This window comes from Lampetra planeri, chromosome 2, assembly GCF_965212315.1.
Source record: "Lampetra planeri chromosome 2, kcLamPlan1.2.h2, whole genome shotgun sequence".
Classification (NCBI taxonomy): domain Eukaryota; kingdom Metazoa; phylum Chordata; class Hyperoartia; order Petromyzontiformes; family Petromyzontidae; genus Lampetra; species Lampetra planeri.
In genome coordinates, this window is record NC_136108.1 from 3,406,324 (window position 1) to 3,424,016 (window position 17,693).

The window sequence follows — 17,693 nt, forward strand, 5'->3', positions numbered from 1 at the left end:
GTGCAGTGTGTGTGTGAGCACTGTGTGTGCGTGCGCGTGTGTGTGTGCAGTGTGTGTGTGAGCACTGTGTGTGTGTGCAGTGTGTGTGTGAGCACTGTGTGTGTGTGCAGTGTGTGTGTGAGCACTGTGTGTGTGAGCACTGTGTGTGTGAGCACTGTGTGCGTGCGCGTGTGTGTGAGCACTGTGTGCGTGCGCGTGTGTGTGAGCACTGTGTGTGTGTGCACTGTGTGTGTGAGCACTGTGTGTGTGTGAGCACTGTGTGTGAGCACTGTGTGTGCGTGCGCGTGTGTGTGTGCAGTGTGTGTGTGAGCACTGTGTGTGTGTGCAGTGTGTGTGTGAGCACTGTGTGTGTGTGCGCGTGTGTGTGTGCAGTGTGTGTGTGAGCACTGTGTGTGCGTGCGCGTGTGTGTGTGCAGTGTGTGTGTGAGCACTGTGTGTGTGTGCAGTGTGTGTGTGAGCACTGTGTGTGTGTGCAGTGTGTGTGTGAGCACTGTGTGTGTGAGCACTGTGTGTGTGAGCACTGTGTGCGTGCGCGTGTGTGTGAGCACTGTGTGCGTGCGCGTGTGTGTGAGCACTGTGTGTGTGTGCACTGTGTGTGTGAGCACTGTGTGTGTGTGAGCACTGTGTGTGAGCACTGTGTGTGCGTGCGCGTGTGTGTGTGCAGTGTGTGTGTGAGCACTGTGTGTGTGTGCAGTGTGTGTGTGAGCACTGTGTGTGTGTGCAGTGTGTGTGTGAGCACTGTGTGTGTGAGCACTGTGTGTGTGAGCACTGTGTGCGTGCGCGTGTGTGTGAGCACTGTGTGTGTGAGCACTGTGTGTGTGTGAGCACTGTGTGTGTGTGCAGTGTGTGTGTGAGCACTGTGTGTGTGAGCACTGTGTGTGTGAGCACTGTGTGCGTGCGTGTGTGTGTGAGCACTGTGTGTGTGAGCACTGTGTGTGTGTGAGCACTGTGTGTGTGTGCAGTGTGTGTGTGTGCAGTGTGTGCGTGCGCGTGTGTGTGAGCACTGTGTGTGTGTGCAGTGTGTGCGTGCGCGTGTGTGTGAGCACTGTGTGTGTGTGCAGTGTGTGTGTGAGCACTGTGTGTGTGTGCAGTGTGTGTGTGTGCAGTGTGTGCGTGCGCGTGTGTGTGAGCACTGTGTGTGTGTGCACTGTGTGCGTGCGCGTGTGTGTGAGCACTGTGTGTGTGTGCAGTGTGTGCGTGCGCGTGTGTGTGAGCACTGTGTGTGTGTGCAGTGTGTGTGTGCAGTGTGTGTGAGCACAGTGTGTGTGTGCAGTGTGTGTGAGCACTGTGTGTGTGTGCAGTGTGTGTGCAGTGTGTGTGCGGCATCTGGTGATGATTAAGTGTGTGTGTGAAGGGTAATGTTTCTGTGTGTATGCTCATGCGCTTCTCTTGGGTGTTTATATGTACTGTGCTGTATTATGTGCCATGTTTCATAATGTGCACATTATATGTACAAATGTATATGGAATGTACACCGTGTCTGTATTGGATTATACTTTTTTCCGCTGTCCATTTGGAGTATCATGTCTTCGTTTGAGCATAAGGCCATTTATGTAATTCTAACACAGGTCCGTACGTCTCACCATTACGTTCTTTGACCTCGCATCTCCTTATCGTGCCATGAACTCATTTGTCTCATTGTTCTGTCATAAAGCTGTGGTATGCTGTGTCCCGCATGACACTCCTTTGCTGTGCATTGTGTTCATCCATCTCCAGCACGTCATGTTGCCACCAGGGCCTTGCGTCTCTCTGCCATGAGGTGTACTGCCCCCTCCAATGTTACACTTGTGTGTGTGTCTGTAATCTTAGCGGACCGAGGGGTTTAAGTCCACGGTGTAGAGGAGGTTGTCTTGGCTTTGGGTGTGGAGGAGCTCTCGGGACACGGGGCTGTGTTGAAGTGGCTCGGGGTGGTGAATGTTTTCTATGGAGATGAGGAGGGGAGGCAGCAGTGAGGATGATGTCAGTGGAATCTTCCAGTGAAGGAGTAGTTTCAGCGGTGGGGGAAGTATGGGGGGGGGGTTGCATCTGGGACCTGTGCCATGGGCTACATCTGGTAACGGACGCACACAAAGACAAAGATCCCCGTATAGCCTTTAAACGACTTTTGGGGCAAGCGCTCTTAGCGAGGACCTATGAAGGCCGGAACGGTACACGAGGGGGTGGGTGGTCCAGCACCACGCCCGACTGCCTTTGTCTCTCCAATAGTGATGATTTACACACCGCACCAGGTACTCATTTGAAACTGAGTCGATCTAGGTGAGGCCCTGGACCAGTTAAGATAATCGTCACTTGTGTTGGCCGTGAGTGGGAATCGAACTTGGGTCGCCAGATTCATAGGGCAGCACGCTAACCGTTGTGCCACTGCTCCCCACGTGACACACGAATCAGAATCTTTATTTATAGTGGAGGAATCCGATGAGCTATGAAGCTCTTTTCACAGATGTCCATCACCCACGTACATTCTGCACCACAAGTACTGCCACCTCAAGCTTGTGCAAAAATGATTACCACATATGCTCATGCATATCTCTATGGGAAGGCAACCATTACAAAATCCATACGCACGTGCAAAACTATACACACAAGTAAAGCAACGTACAACCAGACATACCTACATTCATATCATTCATATGTAGGACCAAATAAAATGTCATTCACTGACATGCAGAAACAAGCAGTTATGTGTGTACACACAGATGTATAAACACACTTGTGTATTTAGGAAAATACACATGTACATTCACACACAACCAACCCACACACACACAGGCGAGCAAACACACACCCACACATCCCGACTTCCACGCCCCCAGGCCCCATGCGTGTCGTTGTGTGAGAGCGGGGGTGGTGAGGAGGTGGGTTCAGGGAGTTGGCCTCAGTTTCTTTCCTCAGCAGCTTCACTTCCAGTGCTGGTGGTGTGTTGACGGGTTGAGAGGGACGGAGGTACAGAAAAACAATATATACATACAGAGAGAGAGAGGTGGGGGGGGGGGCGACAGGGGAGCAGGAGAAATAGGGACTGACGAAAAGAGTGACACGACACAAGAGAGGAAGAGAGAGATCACGATTATGGGCGACAGATGGAAAGAAGGCTAAGGTAAGTGGAAACCTGTCTGAACGTACTGATGTTGTTTACTTGCAAAAGCGCGCTGCGTTAGTTATACCCGAAAGGCGGTGACTGATTTGTAAGTGAAAAAAAAGGTCACCCTGTTTTGAAAATGTGACTTTATGGGTTCGTGAAACGAGATCACGTGCGTACATTTTGTTGAACAAAAATTCTAATCTTGGAGAAATATAAACAATATACAGCAGAGATTTTTGTTTTTGTTTCAAAGAACGCAACAAGCAGGGATTTCCCAAATGAATGCTCGCGAGGTGACGGCCTTCCCACGCATTCCTTGGCAGCGCGATGACTCCGTGCGTGTCACCGTGTGTGGCACACGGTCTGCACATGTGGAATGCGCGGCCTCTTGTGTGCTTACCTGCAGCTTGTACAGACCAAGTCCCCGCTCACACGCCCCGTGCGAGGGGCCTTTGTAGTCTGCATGGCGTGTGCACCCCTGCTTGTAGTAAGGTGCATGAATTGTGCTTCAGCGAGGGTGACGATACATTTTTTGTTTTTTAGAAATTGTTACATAAATGATTAAAAAAAAAGAAAGGTGCACTTCAGGTACCGACTAGCACAGCGAACACATCATCTGCCAGGTTTTCTGGGGAAGTATCAGGCACTCTGCAGTTGTCCGGGTTTCCTTGCCTACATACAATGCAGGACGTTCATTGCCAGTCTACTGATGGATACAGCTCACGGATTCTATTCTTGCGCATGATGGCAATTTGTTCAGGAGCTAATGCCAATCAACGCTGGGGTTCTGCCAGCCATGACGAGAGGGCTTCAGGGGAGTTTGTGTAGTTTTGCTGTTCCGCTTCCGATGAAGAAGCGCAGACTACAGCGGTTTGCTACGTGGCCCATAGTTTGGGTTGTATGGCTTTAATCGCACTCCTGTGGATTGTCTTAGACGTGACTTTGTGGGTCTCTGCATCTCTATGAGTCTCTGTGTATGTATGTTGAACTTCTTTCGCACCGTGCGTAGCCAACCGTGCTAATCGGAGGTGCAGTAGGACAACAATTCCATAATAGAGGTTTCTCGGTTCGATCGCGGAAATATAAATGTGTCATTAAATCCGCCACCACCCGACACAGCCAATTAGTAAGGTGAGCTGAACTAGTAACGAATTGGCATGTTTTTTTACGTGACAAACCTTTACTAATTGGCTGTGTGGGGTGGTCGCGCGTTTGACGACACATTTTTATTCACGTTATTTAACCGAAAAACCTCGATTGTGGATAATATTGGTCGAGAAAGCCTCGTACGTGTTAAAAAGGATAACACATTGAACCCAAAAAGCAGTTCTATGTGTGTCTCTATGAGTTTACGGTCCATAGTTTTGGGAAACATAGCCACAGTCGCACCATCGCGGCTCGTCTTTAATATTCCATCCATGAAGGAGATGTGCACGTCCGGCCTTTTTTGATGATAATTTTTTTCTGATGCGGTTGATGGTCACACCGCCATTGCCTTTGAAGACGTTGCCCGGTCGGGGGTGAGCTTCGTGTCAATGTCTCCCCCAATGCTGCCAACTTTCTAATGGAAAATTCGTTTGGCCAAAAAGCTGAGCTATTGTTGTTCTCGGGTAGATCACGTGTTATGTGCGATAAAATATTCCTTTTCCACTTTCGTTGCTTTTAAATAAATGCTACCGTATAAAGAACAATACAACATGAATTCAAGGCTAAGCTAAATATGGTGTACCATATTGTAACAGAAAAGAGTTCATGCAGCAGAGAGCTTTGAAGGGAATGTAAAAAAAGAACTTTATATAAAGTGAGCATTTTTCCTTAAGGGAAAAAATTGGCAATAAACAAAACTTGAAATATGATACCAACAATTTCCCAAAATGTCAGCTTAATGTTTCTTTTTCTCAGCTTTTGACTAATTTATGACGATTGTGGTGAAGCATTTTCTGTACCACTGCCAACATGGACTTTTGTTTTGTGTGCCTTTACAGATTGCAAGTATTTGTTTTAATGAATATTTCGACGAGTATTTATGTACAATATATGTCTCATGAATCTATGTATATACATGTGTACGTGGATGAAGAGTAACCGCTGCTTGTTAGCAAATAGTTTCAGAGCGGTACAATCCCAGCAACCTGGGTTGGACTCCTGATGGTGGATTACACGGGTGGTTTCTCACTGTGTCAGGGACCTCCCTTTAGGTCAACTGATCTTTAAAGGAGTAAATGTCAGGGTGTTACAATCAGGGCTGGAAAGATCCTGATTGTAACATGTGCTGCGCTCTATGGGAACCTCATTTGCCAGTAAAAATATGATAATTGGTTTTTTACCCTTCTATCTGGCAACAAAACTGACACCTTTTTATAAGGAGTCATGTATGCATAGACCACAATACCTGCAGTCATAATGCAAACAAAAAACATAACTCTGATAATGTGCACTGTCCTTGAAGTTGATTGGTCCACACCCGAGACATCTTTCCTTAGAACCTAGTCTCACATGGGTTGGACCAGATGACGCCAAAAGGCGCCTTTTGGCGTCATCTGGTCCAACCCATGTGAGACTAGGTTCTAAGGAAAAGGCGCCTTTTGGCGTCATCTGGTCCAACCCATGTGAGACTAGGTTCTAAAGAAAAGGCGCCTTTTGGCGTCATCTGGTCCAACCCATGTGAGACTAGGTTCTAAGGAAAGCTGTCTCGGGTGTGGACCAATCAACTTCAAGGACAGTGCACATTATCAGAGTTATGTTTTTTGTTTGCATTATGACTGCAGGTATTGTGGTCTATGCAAACATGACTCCTTGTAAAAAGGTGTCAGTTTTGTTGCCAGATAGAAGGGTAAAACACCAATTATCATGTGCTGCGCTGTCCTTAATTATCCGCCCATCGAGCAACATTCGCTCCTACGCTTCGGTGTGGCTCGCCAGAAGCCATCTTCCTCGCAGTCACGGTGTGTGCGCTTGTTGGAATACGGCACGTACATTGTGACGAGTTACGGAGGCTACCAGTACTCTGTGTGGGGTGGGTAGTCCACAGCCAGTAGAGCCATGCCCTCCTGGTTGTGTGAGTGGAATGTGCGACGGTTCCCCAAGGGCTGGGTTTGTTGGTGCCTTTTATTGCACGCATACCTCCAAGGGGCATTGGAGGTCATGTACACATGCTAGCATAAAGCCCCCCTAATGGTTTATTTTTAGTGCCCGTGAAGATGTGTTTGTTAACGGATAACAATAGCGTGTAATGAACTGTTAATGCCCAGTAATTAAGTGCAGACGTTGAGTGCGCCGAAACATCACAAGCGGCAAGCGCATTCACGAACGCCAAGATACAGTTCTGTACATCTTCACACGGGGTTTGGGTTTTTTTTACCTTTAAGAAAAAAGCACCCCCCTTTGAGTGACACGCCTCCTTTTTTTCGAATGGCCTTCCCAGCTCAGTAAAGGTATGGCTACAACTGTGTTTAGCATTAAGTCATCTTTACAGAGCTTATTGACAGCTGAACTTTCCCCCTTTATCCAACTCGCCTTGCATGGGCCTTTCCAAACAATGTGTTTTTTTACAACAGATGAACGATTGTTAACAGCGTGTTATTTGGAAACTGGTCATATTACCCGGTAATAACTAGGCTTTCAAGACACTTGCAGTAAAAGTATAAAAGGAATTCCACAGGTGAGCAGGAAAGGTAAAGCTGACCACACGCGTTAATTAAAGGGAAAAGGGCTTATTGAGCAGCAGTTGCTGCTGTGGTACAGAATACCAACTCGGTTATTCAAAGTCTATCTTGAGGCCAAAAGGCTTACCATGACAGCAAGCAGGGATAGATGTATAAAAATATATATACTGTGACTGTGTACGTGGCTTGTATGTGTGCTTTGTGCACACATGTTTGCCATTCTGTGTGTGGACATGTGTTTGTGTGGGGAGCGATGGTGCGACGGTTAAGGGCACCGCAGAAGTGCGTGTGTGGAGCCGCATTTGAATTCCTCACCATGCACCAGCGTGAGTGGCAATTGGAATCTGAAGCTGGCCTGAGTTTCCCCTCGACAAACTCTCAGTCTAACATTACTAACCGTGTGCGTTGTGGTCACTAGCATAGTATGGGAGAGAGACAAGGTGGAAATGCATGGCCGTTGGCACCACAATCTCCAAATGTGTCGTCCCAACTTTAATATTAGCGTTCACTAAAGGGGTCGTTCAAGCGTTATCAACACATTTCATCACGTATGCTCTTACAGAGCTCTTACAGAGCATACGTGATGGAATTTTCACCCTTTTTCCGTGTTTAAAATGTTGAATAAATCCCTGTACCCCAAGCATGTTATACTCCAAAATGTGTATCTTTGTGTGTGTATATGTACATTTGACACCAGTTGCAGTTGTTTCCTCGTAACACGTCGGAATTCTTTGTCCTCACCGAGGCAAAGAACTCGCACTGCAGGTGTCGAGACGCTTCCCTTTGATCAAAGCGTAGTTGTACCAGAATGGAAGAGATCTTAAAGGTCGAAACAGGAGTTCGTCATTGCTATTATGACCCAAAGACATTTTCGTGTGTGTGTGTGTGTACATGTGTGTACATGTCGGTGAGTGTGCGAGGGACTTGCCCCGACTAGATTAAGGGTTAAATTAAGGGTGAGGGTGTGAATGACCTGATATAAAGGGCACTTGCGAGGGAAGGATCAGTTAGGGATTCCGGGAGGGAGGAGCACGTGTTGACAGGAGGGGAGGCAACGTAGCGTGTGGGTGGTTTGTAACTGCCCGCTACAAATGCCACATTTTTCCACGGGGGTTGAGCACATCACCTGCACATGTGCTTGCGGAACGGGCTGATTGCTGGTGGTGGACCGCGTCTGCAGGATTTCTCAGCCCAGGTGACTCCCATCTCTTCGCTGTCCCTTTTCACTCCCCACACTGGCAGCAGAGATATGTTTCCTCGTCTCGGTTTATGATAGTATTGTGCTTGTTTAGCCAGGATAGTCGTACTGAATCGCATTGCTATTTTTTAAAGAGGGTCCTGCCAAAGTGTTTACATTCAAGGGGTTATGATTGCTATGTATATTCCGATGGAGTAATTTGCTGGTAATTTTAACATTTTCTAACTTTTGGACCATTACACTGACACACAGCCGGCCTACTTTAACATCGACTGTGAAATAGAGGGCTCGTATTTTAATGGTTAACGCACCCACAGTAATAAGCAGGGCGGCAGCTGGATTTGAATCGTGAACCTCTGCAATGAGCAGCGATCGCGCTCCTCCTGCCAGGCCTTCTAATCGCCGGCACTTGTCTGTGTGTGTGTCGTGCCGTTTCTTTGCTTCCTTCCATTATTGCTCTTAGCTTGTGTTAAAAAAATAATTCCCTTAAAATTATCCATCCCGAAAACGCTGTATTTGACTGAGCTTTCTCCAGTTACCTGTTGAAGTTGTGTACGCTGATCAACGATCACCTAGGGAAGTGACCGCAAAGGTGGCTTTTTTATATTTCAATTATTACTGCACGGTACCTTTTGTTGAGCCACCTTGTTGGTATACAGTGCCTACACATGCGACACAGTTATAATACGCATTGGGTTTTTTTTGTTTTACGGCATCGGTTAAATCAAGGCAAAGATGCACACAATTGATAGCCATGCTTTTGACACGGCATGTCAGTCTACGGCACTGCATTACTGAGAACCAGACAGTCGGGAAGATAGACATCCAAGACACTGTGTGCCGTTCCTACAGAGCATTCCTGAGGCAGCAGTCATTACAACCGGCGGCGATGTTTACGTGAACGCTCCTTAACTGGGGAATTGCCACCCTCCTCGGCGTCGTGGAGGTTTGATGGGGGGTGAAGGGTCTTTAAATCAGCTTCCTGCCCAGATCCGGCTCCGAGCCACGGTGGAGTGAGGCTCAATGACCCCCCTCCCGCTCTGTTGACGAGTAACATTTTTCTGCATTCGTAACGGGAGCTGTGTTCCTTGGCTATAACGTACAGTGCTGGTATTGTGGTTCACAACAAAGTAACTGTTAATAGGCTTCAATTGGCCGGGTTTTTGCAAATTGCTATATTTTTTTTGCTCGTTAAAAATGCAAAATTACATCTGATTTCGTTATATACAAACGGTGCATGGGGCTCGTGTTGCAAGCTTTGTGTGAGTTTAGCTGTTAGCGCGTTGCGCGACAAACCCGGCCACCCGAGTTCGATTCCCACTCACGGTCTAACGCCAGTTTACAATTATCTGAACTGACCCCTAGGTCGACTCAGCCTTTAAATGATCACCCGGTGCAGTGAGAGCAGTCTTGTTCAGTCTGTATGGGAGATCTTTGTGTGTATGCACAACACTGCACCTCGGGGTTGTGAATGCGCAGCTTGTGCAGGCTTGCTGCGTCTGTGTGCACACGTGCGTGTGTGCACTCGTCCTGGGATGTGTGTGTGCGTGTCGGGGGTTAGACTGTGTGTGTGTGGGGGGGGGCCTTGCTATGGGGTGTGGGAAGAGAGGCAGGTTGAAGTGCACGAGGGGGTAGGGTGGGGTGTGGTGCGTTCCTACATGCACATGGGGAGGGTGGGGGCCGGGTGTGGTGGCTCGACTCTTATTATTTATATATTTACACATTCACTTTGGAAGTGCATGGGGTGCCTCGGGGCGGCTGAACCCACGCACTTCCTGGCCCCAATTCCCCAGACGAGCCCCGTCACTTGTTTAGGAATTAAGGAGCCAGGAATCCCAACAGAGGACAGTCATTATTATTATACCGCACGCAAAGCACGGCACGCTCACTCACACACGAGTCTCTTCGCCGACACACAAAGGTCACGAGGACTCGCGAAAAGCTCCCGCGGTGGCTTTTATTTGGTGGGTAACCAGGTGAAGCCGTTCTGCTCCGCGGTTGGTGAAAGTGGCTGCGAATTGTTTTGCCGTCGGTAAGTTTGGCTCTTATGTTACGGTTGATATTCATCGCGCTGCCGGCGGAGAAACGAGAGTATGTAGGTGCTGTGAGCATTAAGGATGGGGATTAACGTCACGATGATGATGGTGATGAGGACGTGATGATATTTGAGAACGTTGAGGTTGGAATCTTTACGCTGATGTCAACGGTGTGTTGTTGTGAAGACAATTTCGATGATGATATTAATAGAGCAAGATAACTTTGATTATGGCGATGGTGAAAATTGTTGATTTAAGATGATGCAGGTGGGGATTGTTGATGCCGAAGGCAAGTGTTGATTAACGTTTCGGCAAGAACCGTTCTTAGCCAAATACAGTGTAACAGGAAAAAATGAAATAATTTGCTTGTGGTGAAACCGTACACTGAAAGCTGATCCTTGCTGCATTTTAGCTGAACAGTCGTCCAACCGTGAGACTGCGCCAAGTTACCTTTGTGCTGAACAACATACAGTGCTCAGCTCACAAGTATTCCGACGCCCGAAGTCATTGTGTTTCATGTAATCGGCCACTAACGGACGCGGCTAAATCGATGACTTAGAGATGAGTGAGTGACTTGTGCGACGAGACGTGTGTGAGCCGGTAATTTATTTATTTGCTTGCTTTTTTTGTATTCCTTTTCGTGGGACTCGTATGAAACAAATCGTTGCATACGCGTTACGATGATATATATATTTTTTTGCACATTGTAAAAACACAGGTGATGTGTTATGAGCAGAAAATTCAACCACGTACACTTCACTCGCGTAAGTCATAGTTCGCAATTTATGGAAGGATAATGCTTACTCAAGTAGTTATTGGCCTATCACAAGATTACAATGGTCTGCCTGATGTCACTGCAAGAGAGAAAAGTTGGTTGGATAGGTCACACCAGTATGGACAGTGCAGTAAATGAAAATGATGTATACGTGTTTGTGCAAGTTCCGTGAGAAATGTAAGAATGTTATAATTGATGCGAACTATAATTACTCATGTTGTTTGTCTTCTCCATTCTCCGCTACCCTCCCATTTCTGTCCCTCCTCCTCCCAAGCAGACTCATCATGCAAACAGGGAGAGAGATTTCCTGGGGGTGAGGCATCCCCAGAGCTCTCCCTCTTCACTCACTCAGCCCCAACAGCCACAACTCATCCCACTCTCTCCGTAAGCAGCGACTCTGGCCACTCCACCGCCTCTGTGCGCACAGCTAATGAACCCTACTCGCAGCCGCCACAAGCACAGCCACAACAGCACCAACTCCTACAACAACAGCAGCAGCAGCAGCAACAACAACAGCAGCAGCAACAGCATCATCATCAGGAGCAACAGCCACAGTCAACGTCGCCCTCCGAGTTCACGGCCGCGGGCAGGAGTGGCGAGCCTGGGCCGCCCGCGCCGTCCGTACCGTCAGGCCCGTCGGCGAGCGAGCAGCGGGACCTGGACGAGCTGCTGAGGGGCTTCAGCCTGGACGGGGGCGACCCGTGCGACCCGGGCGAGCCTCACCGGGGCGGCCCCAGGACGGCCGGGACGCAGCTGCACGCCATGCGCGGCCTGCAGCAGAACGGGGGTCACGCAGGCGGGGTCGCCGTGAGCATTCCTGTGGGAGGAGAAGCCCGGCACCACAAGGTGAGTCGTCTGGGTCGATTTGATAGGGCTGTGCAGCCAGTCACCTGACCAACATGTCGGTTTAACACGTAGGCTTTCGGGACCAATATTATACATAATAGAGGGTTTTTTTTGGGTCAGATCGTGTAAATATAAATATGTCGTTAAACCCACCATCACCCGACACAGCCAATTAGTAAGGTTTGTCACGTAAACAAAATATGCCTATTTTTTTATTCTTCGTTCAGCAGACTGTGTGTTGAAAAGTAAACCCACAACATTTACAATTCCGAGTACGACGTTTCGCCGGTAATTACAACCAGCCTCATCACTATTATGACCAACACGTATGTATGTTGAACTTGTTACGCGACGTAAGTAGCCAACCGTGCTAATCGGAGGTGCGGGGGGAGGGGGGCAAGGAGAACAAACTAAACACAAAAAGCACTTCTCAAGAGGTGACTTTGCAATGTAGATGATTTAAAAGTGCCATCGCTCCAGTGGCTTCCTAATATCGGAAGGAAGAGCGTTCCAGACAGCCGCAGAAGCGCATGTGAAAGCACGTAATGTGGTGACCACGGTCTTTGTTCAAGCCAGTGGGTGCTCCTGCTTGATTGAGCAAGGCGGGGGTGCTCATCTCAGCTGGCAACCCTGAGTCATTTCTGGAGGTTTGACGATGATTTATCTGTTGGATTATTTGTTTTTATTATACCGTGGTGCAGCAGTGACTAAAGGCTGACTGACTCGTGTTTTTAGCCTCAGGTGCAGCGCAACATCTGATTTTTTTTTATAAATGTATGTTGATGCTGATGCTGATGTTCCAGTTTAATAACGGTGAGCGTTTGGAGCCTAAGTGACTAATCGCTGAAAATGCAGAGCGCTAAGTGAGGTATGAGCATATGGTGTGGTGTCATCGATTTGTTGTTCTCGTATTGTTACAAATTCATAGATACATAAACTAGTGTAAATTCAAAGTATGCCTCATGCCAATCGCACAATCGTAATTAACCTGGGGGGAAAAGTGAAAAACATAACATAAACCAAAACTGTGTATTAAGCATAATTTTACGATCAAATTAAACAATACATTGTAAATAAAAAACGTTATTAGACATTGTATTTGTCATCATCTCTCCATGTTCATTGGCATATAAAGAAACACTGAAGTTTGACTATAATTATTATCCTTCACATTATTTTCATTCGATTGCATTTCCCTTATCATTAATTCACGATTCATTGAGGTTGATTTCAAGGCCCAGACGGTAGTTCTCCGTCGCATTGTTATCATCATTATTATTCTTGATCGGCTCATTGGGGCTCCGTGTGTTGTTGACCGACTGCCCATCTCCCTCTCGCTCAGGTTCTGGTCCAGGTGCACACCGAGCGCCGGGCTGGTGCCGGCAGCGGCGGCGGCTTGAACGATCGAGAGACGGACATTCTGGACGACGAGCTGCTCCCCCCGCACGACCTGCGCAGCGTGGACAGCCTGGGCACGCTCTCCTCGCTGGAGGGCGGCACGCTGAGCCCTCCGGGGGCCGGGCCCGGCGGGGAAGGGCTGGGTGGCGACGGTGGGCCCGCGGCCGGGCGCTACGGCTTCCTGCCGGAGCCGCACAAAGTGAGCCAGTGCTCGCTGCTGTCGGACAGCACCGGCTACAACACGGTGGAAGAGCCGCAGCAAGACACGCCGTGCCCCACGCACAGCTGGGTGCAGCAGCAGAGCATGTACGCCAACGCCGGCGTCAACGCCAACGCCGGGCCCGGCGGCTCGGCGGGCGTGGACGAGTACGGGCTGACGTACCGCTCGCGGACTCCGCTCGTCGCCACCGCCGCGTGTTCGGCGCCCACGCAGCAGAACATCATCTACTCCGAGCCCGGCGGGGACTCGGGCGCGCCGGCGGTGCCGCACACACCGGCCCGCGGCTCCAGCAGCCGCCACGCCGTGCAGCGCGGCGTGGGCTCCTGGAGCTCGCACGGCGGCGGGGGACAGCTCGCCGCCACGCTTCGCGGGGGCGACTCCCCCGCGCCGCCGCTGTCCGCCCTCAGAATAGAGGGACGGCAGAACGACCACGGCCAACGGGAGAGCCCGAGCAGCGGCGCCGACGGACCCCCGCTGTCCCCGTCCCAGCAGGACTTGGAGCTGTCGCTCGAGACGCTCAATCAGCTGATCCTGGACCTGGACCCCACCTTCACGCCCGTGCCCACGTGCACCCCCTTGTCCACGCTGCGGCGTCAGACTCCTACCCCGCTCGGTTCACGGGCGAGCGAAGCGGGGTGCCACCCGGAGCACGTGCGGCTGCAGTGGCCTGCCCCGGGTTCGGAGGACGAGCCGGATTTTGGGAATGGTGGCCGGGACTTTGGGAATGCCAGAAATGCCTCCTCGACAGGTGGCAGCTATAAGTCACCGGCGTCCGTAACCGGCAGCGCGGGCTCGAGTGTGGGAGTGGGCATGCCGGGATTCTCCGAGCCACCGGCAAGGGAGGCGGGAGGGCGAGCGAAGCCGGGAGAGACGGGCAGCGTTGGGTCGGCCACTTTTCCGGGGCGCGGTGCCGGACTGACGGAGCGGAGCTGGGCTCAGCAAGGGGGTCCTCACTGGGAACAGACGGGGATCACGCAGCAAGGTCGGTCTGGTGCACACCCGACGTAACCATGTACATGCGTGCGTGCTGCTACCCTCGCACACGCAGGTCGCACACCGAAGAGTTCACGTAACAAAGGACAGCGCTCGCAGGCAGGCATACACGCACGTATATTTACACTCAACACTTACGACTCAAAACAAACACGCATATACACACGCATAGAAACGTGCTCGCGTATGCAGACGTCCATGTGTGTTTGGCTCAGAAAGGCTACCATGGACACTCTTGTTTTGACTTGTCAGTGTTTGTCAGCATGCTAAAGTTGGGCTTTCGCGAAAGGACAGTTTGAGGGATGCATCAACAATGTGTCATTTCTGCAGAATCAGGAAGAGAAAGCCAAGGGGCTTTGTGCAAATCGAAAACAATACTGCTCACACCGACTGGCGCACACACACAGAAGCATATGCACGGCACACAGCAAGACGGTGTTACATAAGAGCCAATTCAACCAAAGACAAACCACTTTATATGTGGAATTAGTCTTGAGTAAACTTGCTGCCATAATAAATGCGAAACTAATCTCAACTTCGCACGGGTAGATGTTTTGTAGTGAGAGTCAATGCCTCTGCTTATAATTCTTATATTGACCAGGCTGGCCCTCAAAGGGCGTGTGAATTGTAAAGGAGGCGGCAAGTTTTGTGAGTTGTTAAAACAGGCTGCTGCTGCTGCTGCTGTTCAAAAGCTCTGATTAGAGAATGTGTCGGCTAATTCTTACGTTTTTTTTCGTGCCTCTTTGCATCGTAAATGATGTCTATAGAGACAGAGGTGGGTTTGAGTAGAGACTGTGGTTGTGTCCCCGTTATTTTTGTGGGCCTATTTGGTCAATTGAAGCTGGCTGCGGTTTAGGGGCAGTCGCATAGAGGCTTAGTTTCATAACCGCATGGGAGCATCAACATATTTACAAACAACGGGGAACATTGCCTACTATACACGGTAAGTGGCAGTCTTAATGAAGGCACTTTGGTTTGCCTCTGTGAGTTTAAATACATAACAATGCTTCTACAAAGTGTATTCTCTCTGCCGACTTAGTGATAGTCTTGCATTCCAGGTTCTACCACCACAGAGCAGGCATCTGTAGCCAATGCACTGCACACAACACAAGTGGTTATTCAATGTCTTTAAATAAATTATGATGGTGATTATTATTTCATTCATTATTTTCTTAATGTCTCCGGAATTGGCTTCTTCAACTATTTTCTGTACACTTCTTAACCCAGGCAATCCTCGCTGAATCTCAAGACTCCTTTTCAGGAGGGTCCTGCCAAGTCTTTTGTCTTTTGTTTTTTAGTGGGGGACATTTGACCAATTACCAGTTAGGTAAAGTATTTCTTAGCTATTGGAGGAAACCTGGAGAACCTGGAGGAAACCCGTTTAGATCAGGGGATGAAAACAGAGACTCCAAACAGAACGGTGCCCGAGTCAAGAATCGAAACCCAGGAATGTCTTGTTGTGATACACAAGTGTTACCACTGCGCCCACCCAGCCACGCAAAGGGCAACACATCTACACGCCGCTGTGTTGAGCTAAACATGTTATAAACAACATTGCAGATTGAGGATAATGAAATGACACGAACACAACCCTACTACCCTTCAACAAAAACCAACATCAAACATTCACAAAGTAGCCACGGTGCCTGTCCGTGGCTTGTGCTTTTAGTGAGCACAAGTTAGGTCCCGCAAAGAAACACCTCGGGGGATTGTGTGGCCCTGGTCCGTGACCGACCGCCTTTACCTCCCAGTTGCTGCTACACACCAGGCACTCATTTAAGGCTGAGTCATCCACGTGGAGGCTTAGAGCAGGTTCTGATACCACTCCTAAGAATCGGAAGTCAAGTCTTTGGGTTCCTCGCACGGTGCGCGGTATCACTGCACCACCACCACGTGATTTTTCTCCCGCGCGCGCGTGCGCACACACACATCTGCACAGAGGGCAATAAGTAGGGGCAAGAGAACAATGAGTGACAGGTGTCAGGACGGACCACACACGTTGGGTGTTTGAGAGGCATGGCCATCAAGCTCCGTGAGTGAGTGTGTGGGAGGGAGCGGGTTCATGCAGCTGTGCTGAGGCTCCGACCACACGGCCATTTATAGAGACAACGAAAGGCTTATTTGGGAACAGCGTGCACATGCGTACGTACATGTACGTGTGCATACAGTACGTGTGTGAATGCTAACATGTTTGTGTGTGTACTTTACCACACAATGGATGGAACACCAGGATTTTAGACCCTACGCTTAAGTGTTAACTTCAAATCCATTTAAGTATAGGTACGAATACATGCCACTTTGAACAACTGCGTGAGCACGTGTGCTGCTGGATGTGTGTGTATGGACGTAGGTTTGTTTTTGTAGCCCTGTGTGTACATGTTTGTGCCTCCCATGGGTCAACAGAGCCTGAAATGAGGACCTGGTTCCGTGCATTAACATTGGCATTGGGAAGATAAAGGTGGTTGAGCAGGGTGCTGCCAACACACATCCCCTTCATGGGCTTCCTCAGCCTTAATAGGTGCTCGCTAACGTCGTTTTTTTGTTCCCCTACAGCCTAAAAGGCGAGACTGGGGATTTTTGTTTTGTTTGTGGGTGCACATGTGTATGTGTGGAAGTCTTTGTATGACTGCACGCGGACGTGCGTGGGCACGAGCGCGGACGTGCGCTCGTGTCCTCCCGAGCACTTTTTCACAGTGGCGGTGGTGGGGGGGGGGCGTTCTACGTGTGCATGTACGCACAAGGCACGACTCTGCAGCGGAGCCAACTCCGATCATAATTAAAAGGCTGCGGCAAAGAGCATTCGTGGGCCGAGCGCGCGCCCAACGCTCTCAGAAGCAGCACCGCCGCCCGGCGCAGAGGGGGGCCCTCCCGGCTCGTCGACAGCTCACCGCGGCACAAATTTATTCTGGGTGCCGCTGTTCTATTCCCCCCCCGCTAAATTTGTCCACTTTTATCAGACAAGCCCCCTCCGACTCCGGGTCAGATCCGTTTACAAAGCCTGGTGTCGCGGTGCGGAGCACGGCGAGCGCACGGCCCCCAAGGCGAGTGAAAGCAGCGATTAAAGCGGCCGCCGGGGCCACCCTCCTCCCCCCTCCGCGCGGTTCACCGGGGAGCCTCGGTGCTCCGCGAGGGCTTGGCGACTCTCCCGCGGTCTCCGAGTGGGCGCCCGCAAGAGGTAATCGCGGCCGCGTGGCCATCCCCCCTGATGGCGCTGCTCGCGATCGTCGGCGTGCGCCGAAGTGCCACGGAGGGGCGGCTTTCGTGAGTGTCGCGGGCAGTCGCGGCGGCGGCGATTGTCGTATAAGTTGTTCGAAGTTACGGTGTTCATAGTGACTGTTAACACTCCAGTACGGTGTACGTCTTAGATGTCTCCTTGGCTTAGCAATTGTGGCGAGAGGAATTTGTACTGGGAGTTTTAAGTAGGCAGTGCAGTGGAATTAGCGGTTTGGAAACAGTTACTTAAGCAGTTTGCGCGAAAGT

General features: G+C 49.9%; 1 protein-coding gene across 12 annotated transcripts in view; it reads left to right on the plus strand.

The window, feature by feature from the left end:
• The window catches only part of LOC144724850 (tensin-1-like), a 140,187-nt gene that overhangs the window by 97,640 nt on the left and 24,854 nt on the right, over window positions 1-17,693 (plus strand). For 7 of the 12 annotated variants that reach the window (XM_078604218.1, XM_078604236.1, XM_078604245.1 and 4 more), the window contains 2 exons: window positions 11,031-11,602; window positions 12,945-14,202. In XM_078604218.1, the coding sequence (XP_078460344.1) occupies window positions 11,031-11,602; window positions 12,945-14,202 (1,830 nt within the window). The remainder of the gene's footprint in view (window positions 1-11,030; window positions 11,603-12,944; window positions 14,203-17,693) is intronic. The other 5 variants (XM_078604201.1, XM_078604228.1, XM_078604192.1 and 2 more) reach the window with 1 other exon arrangement.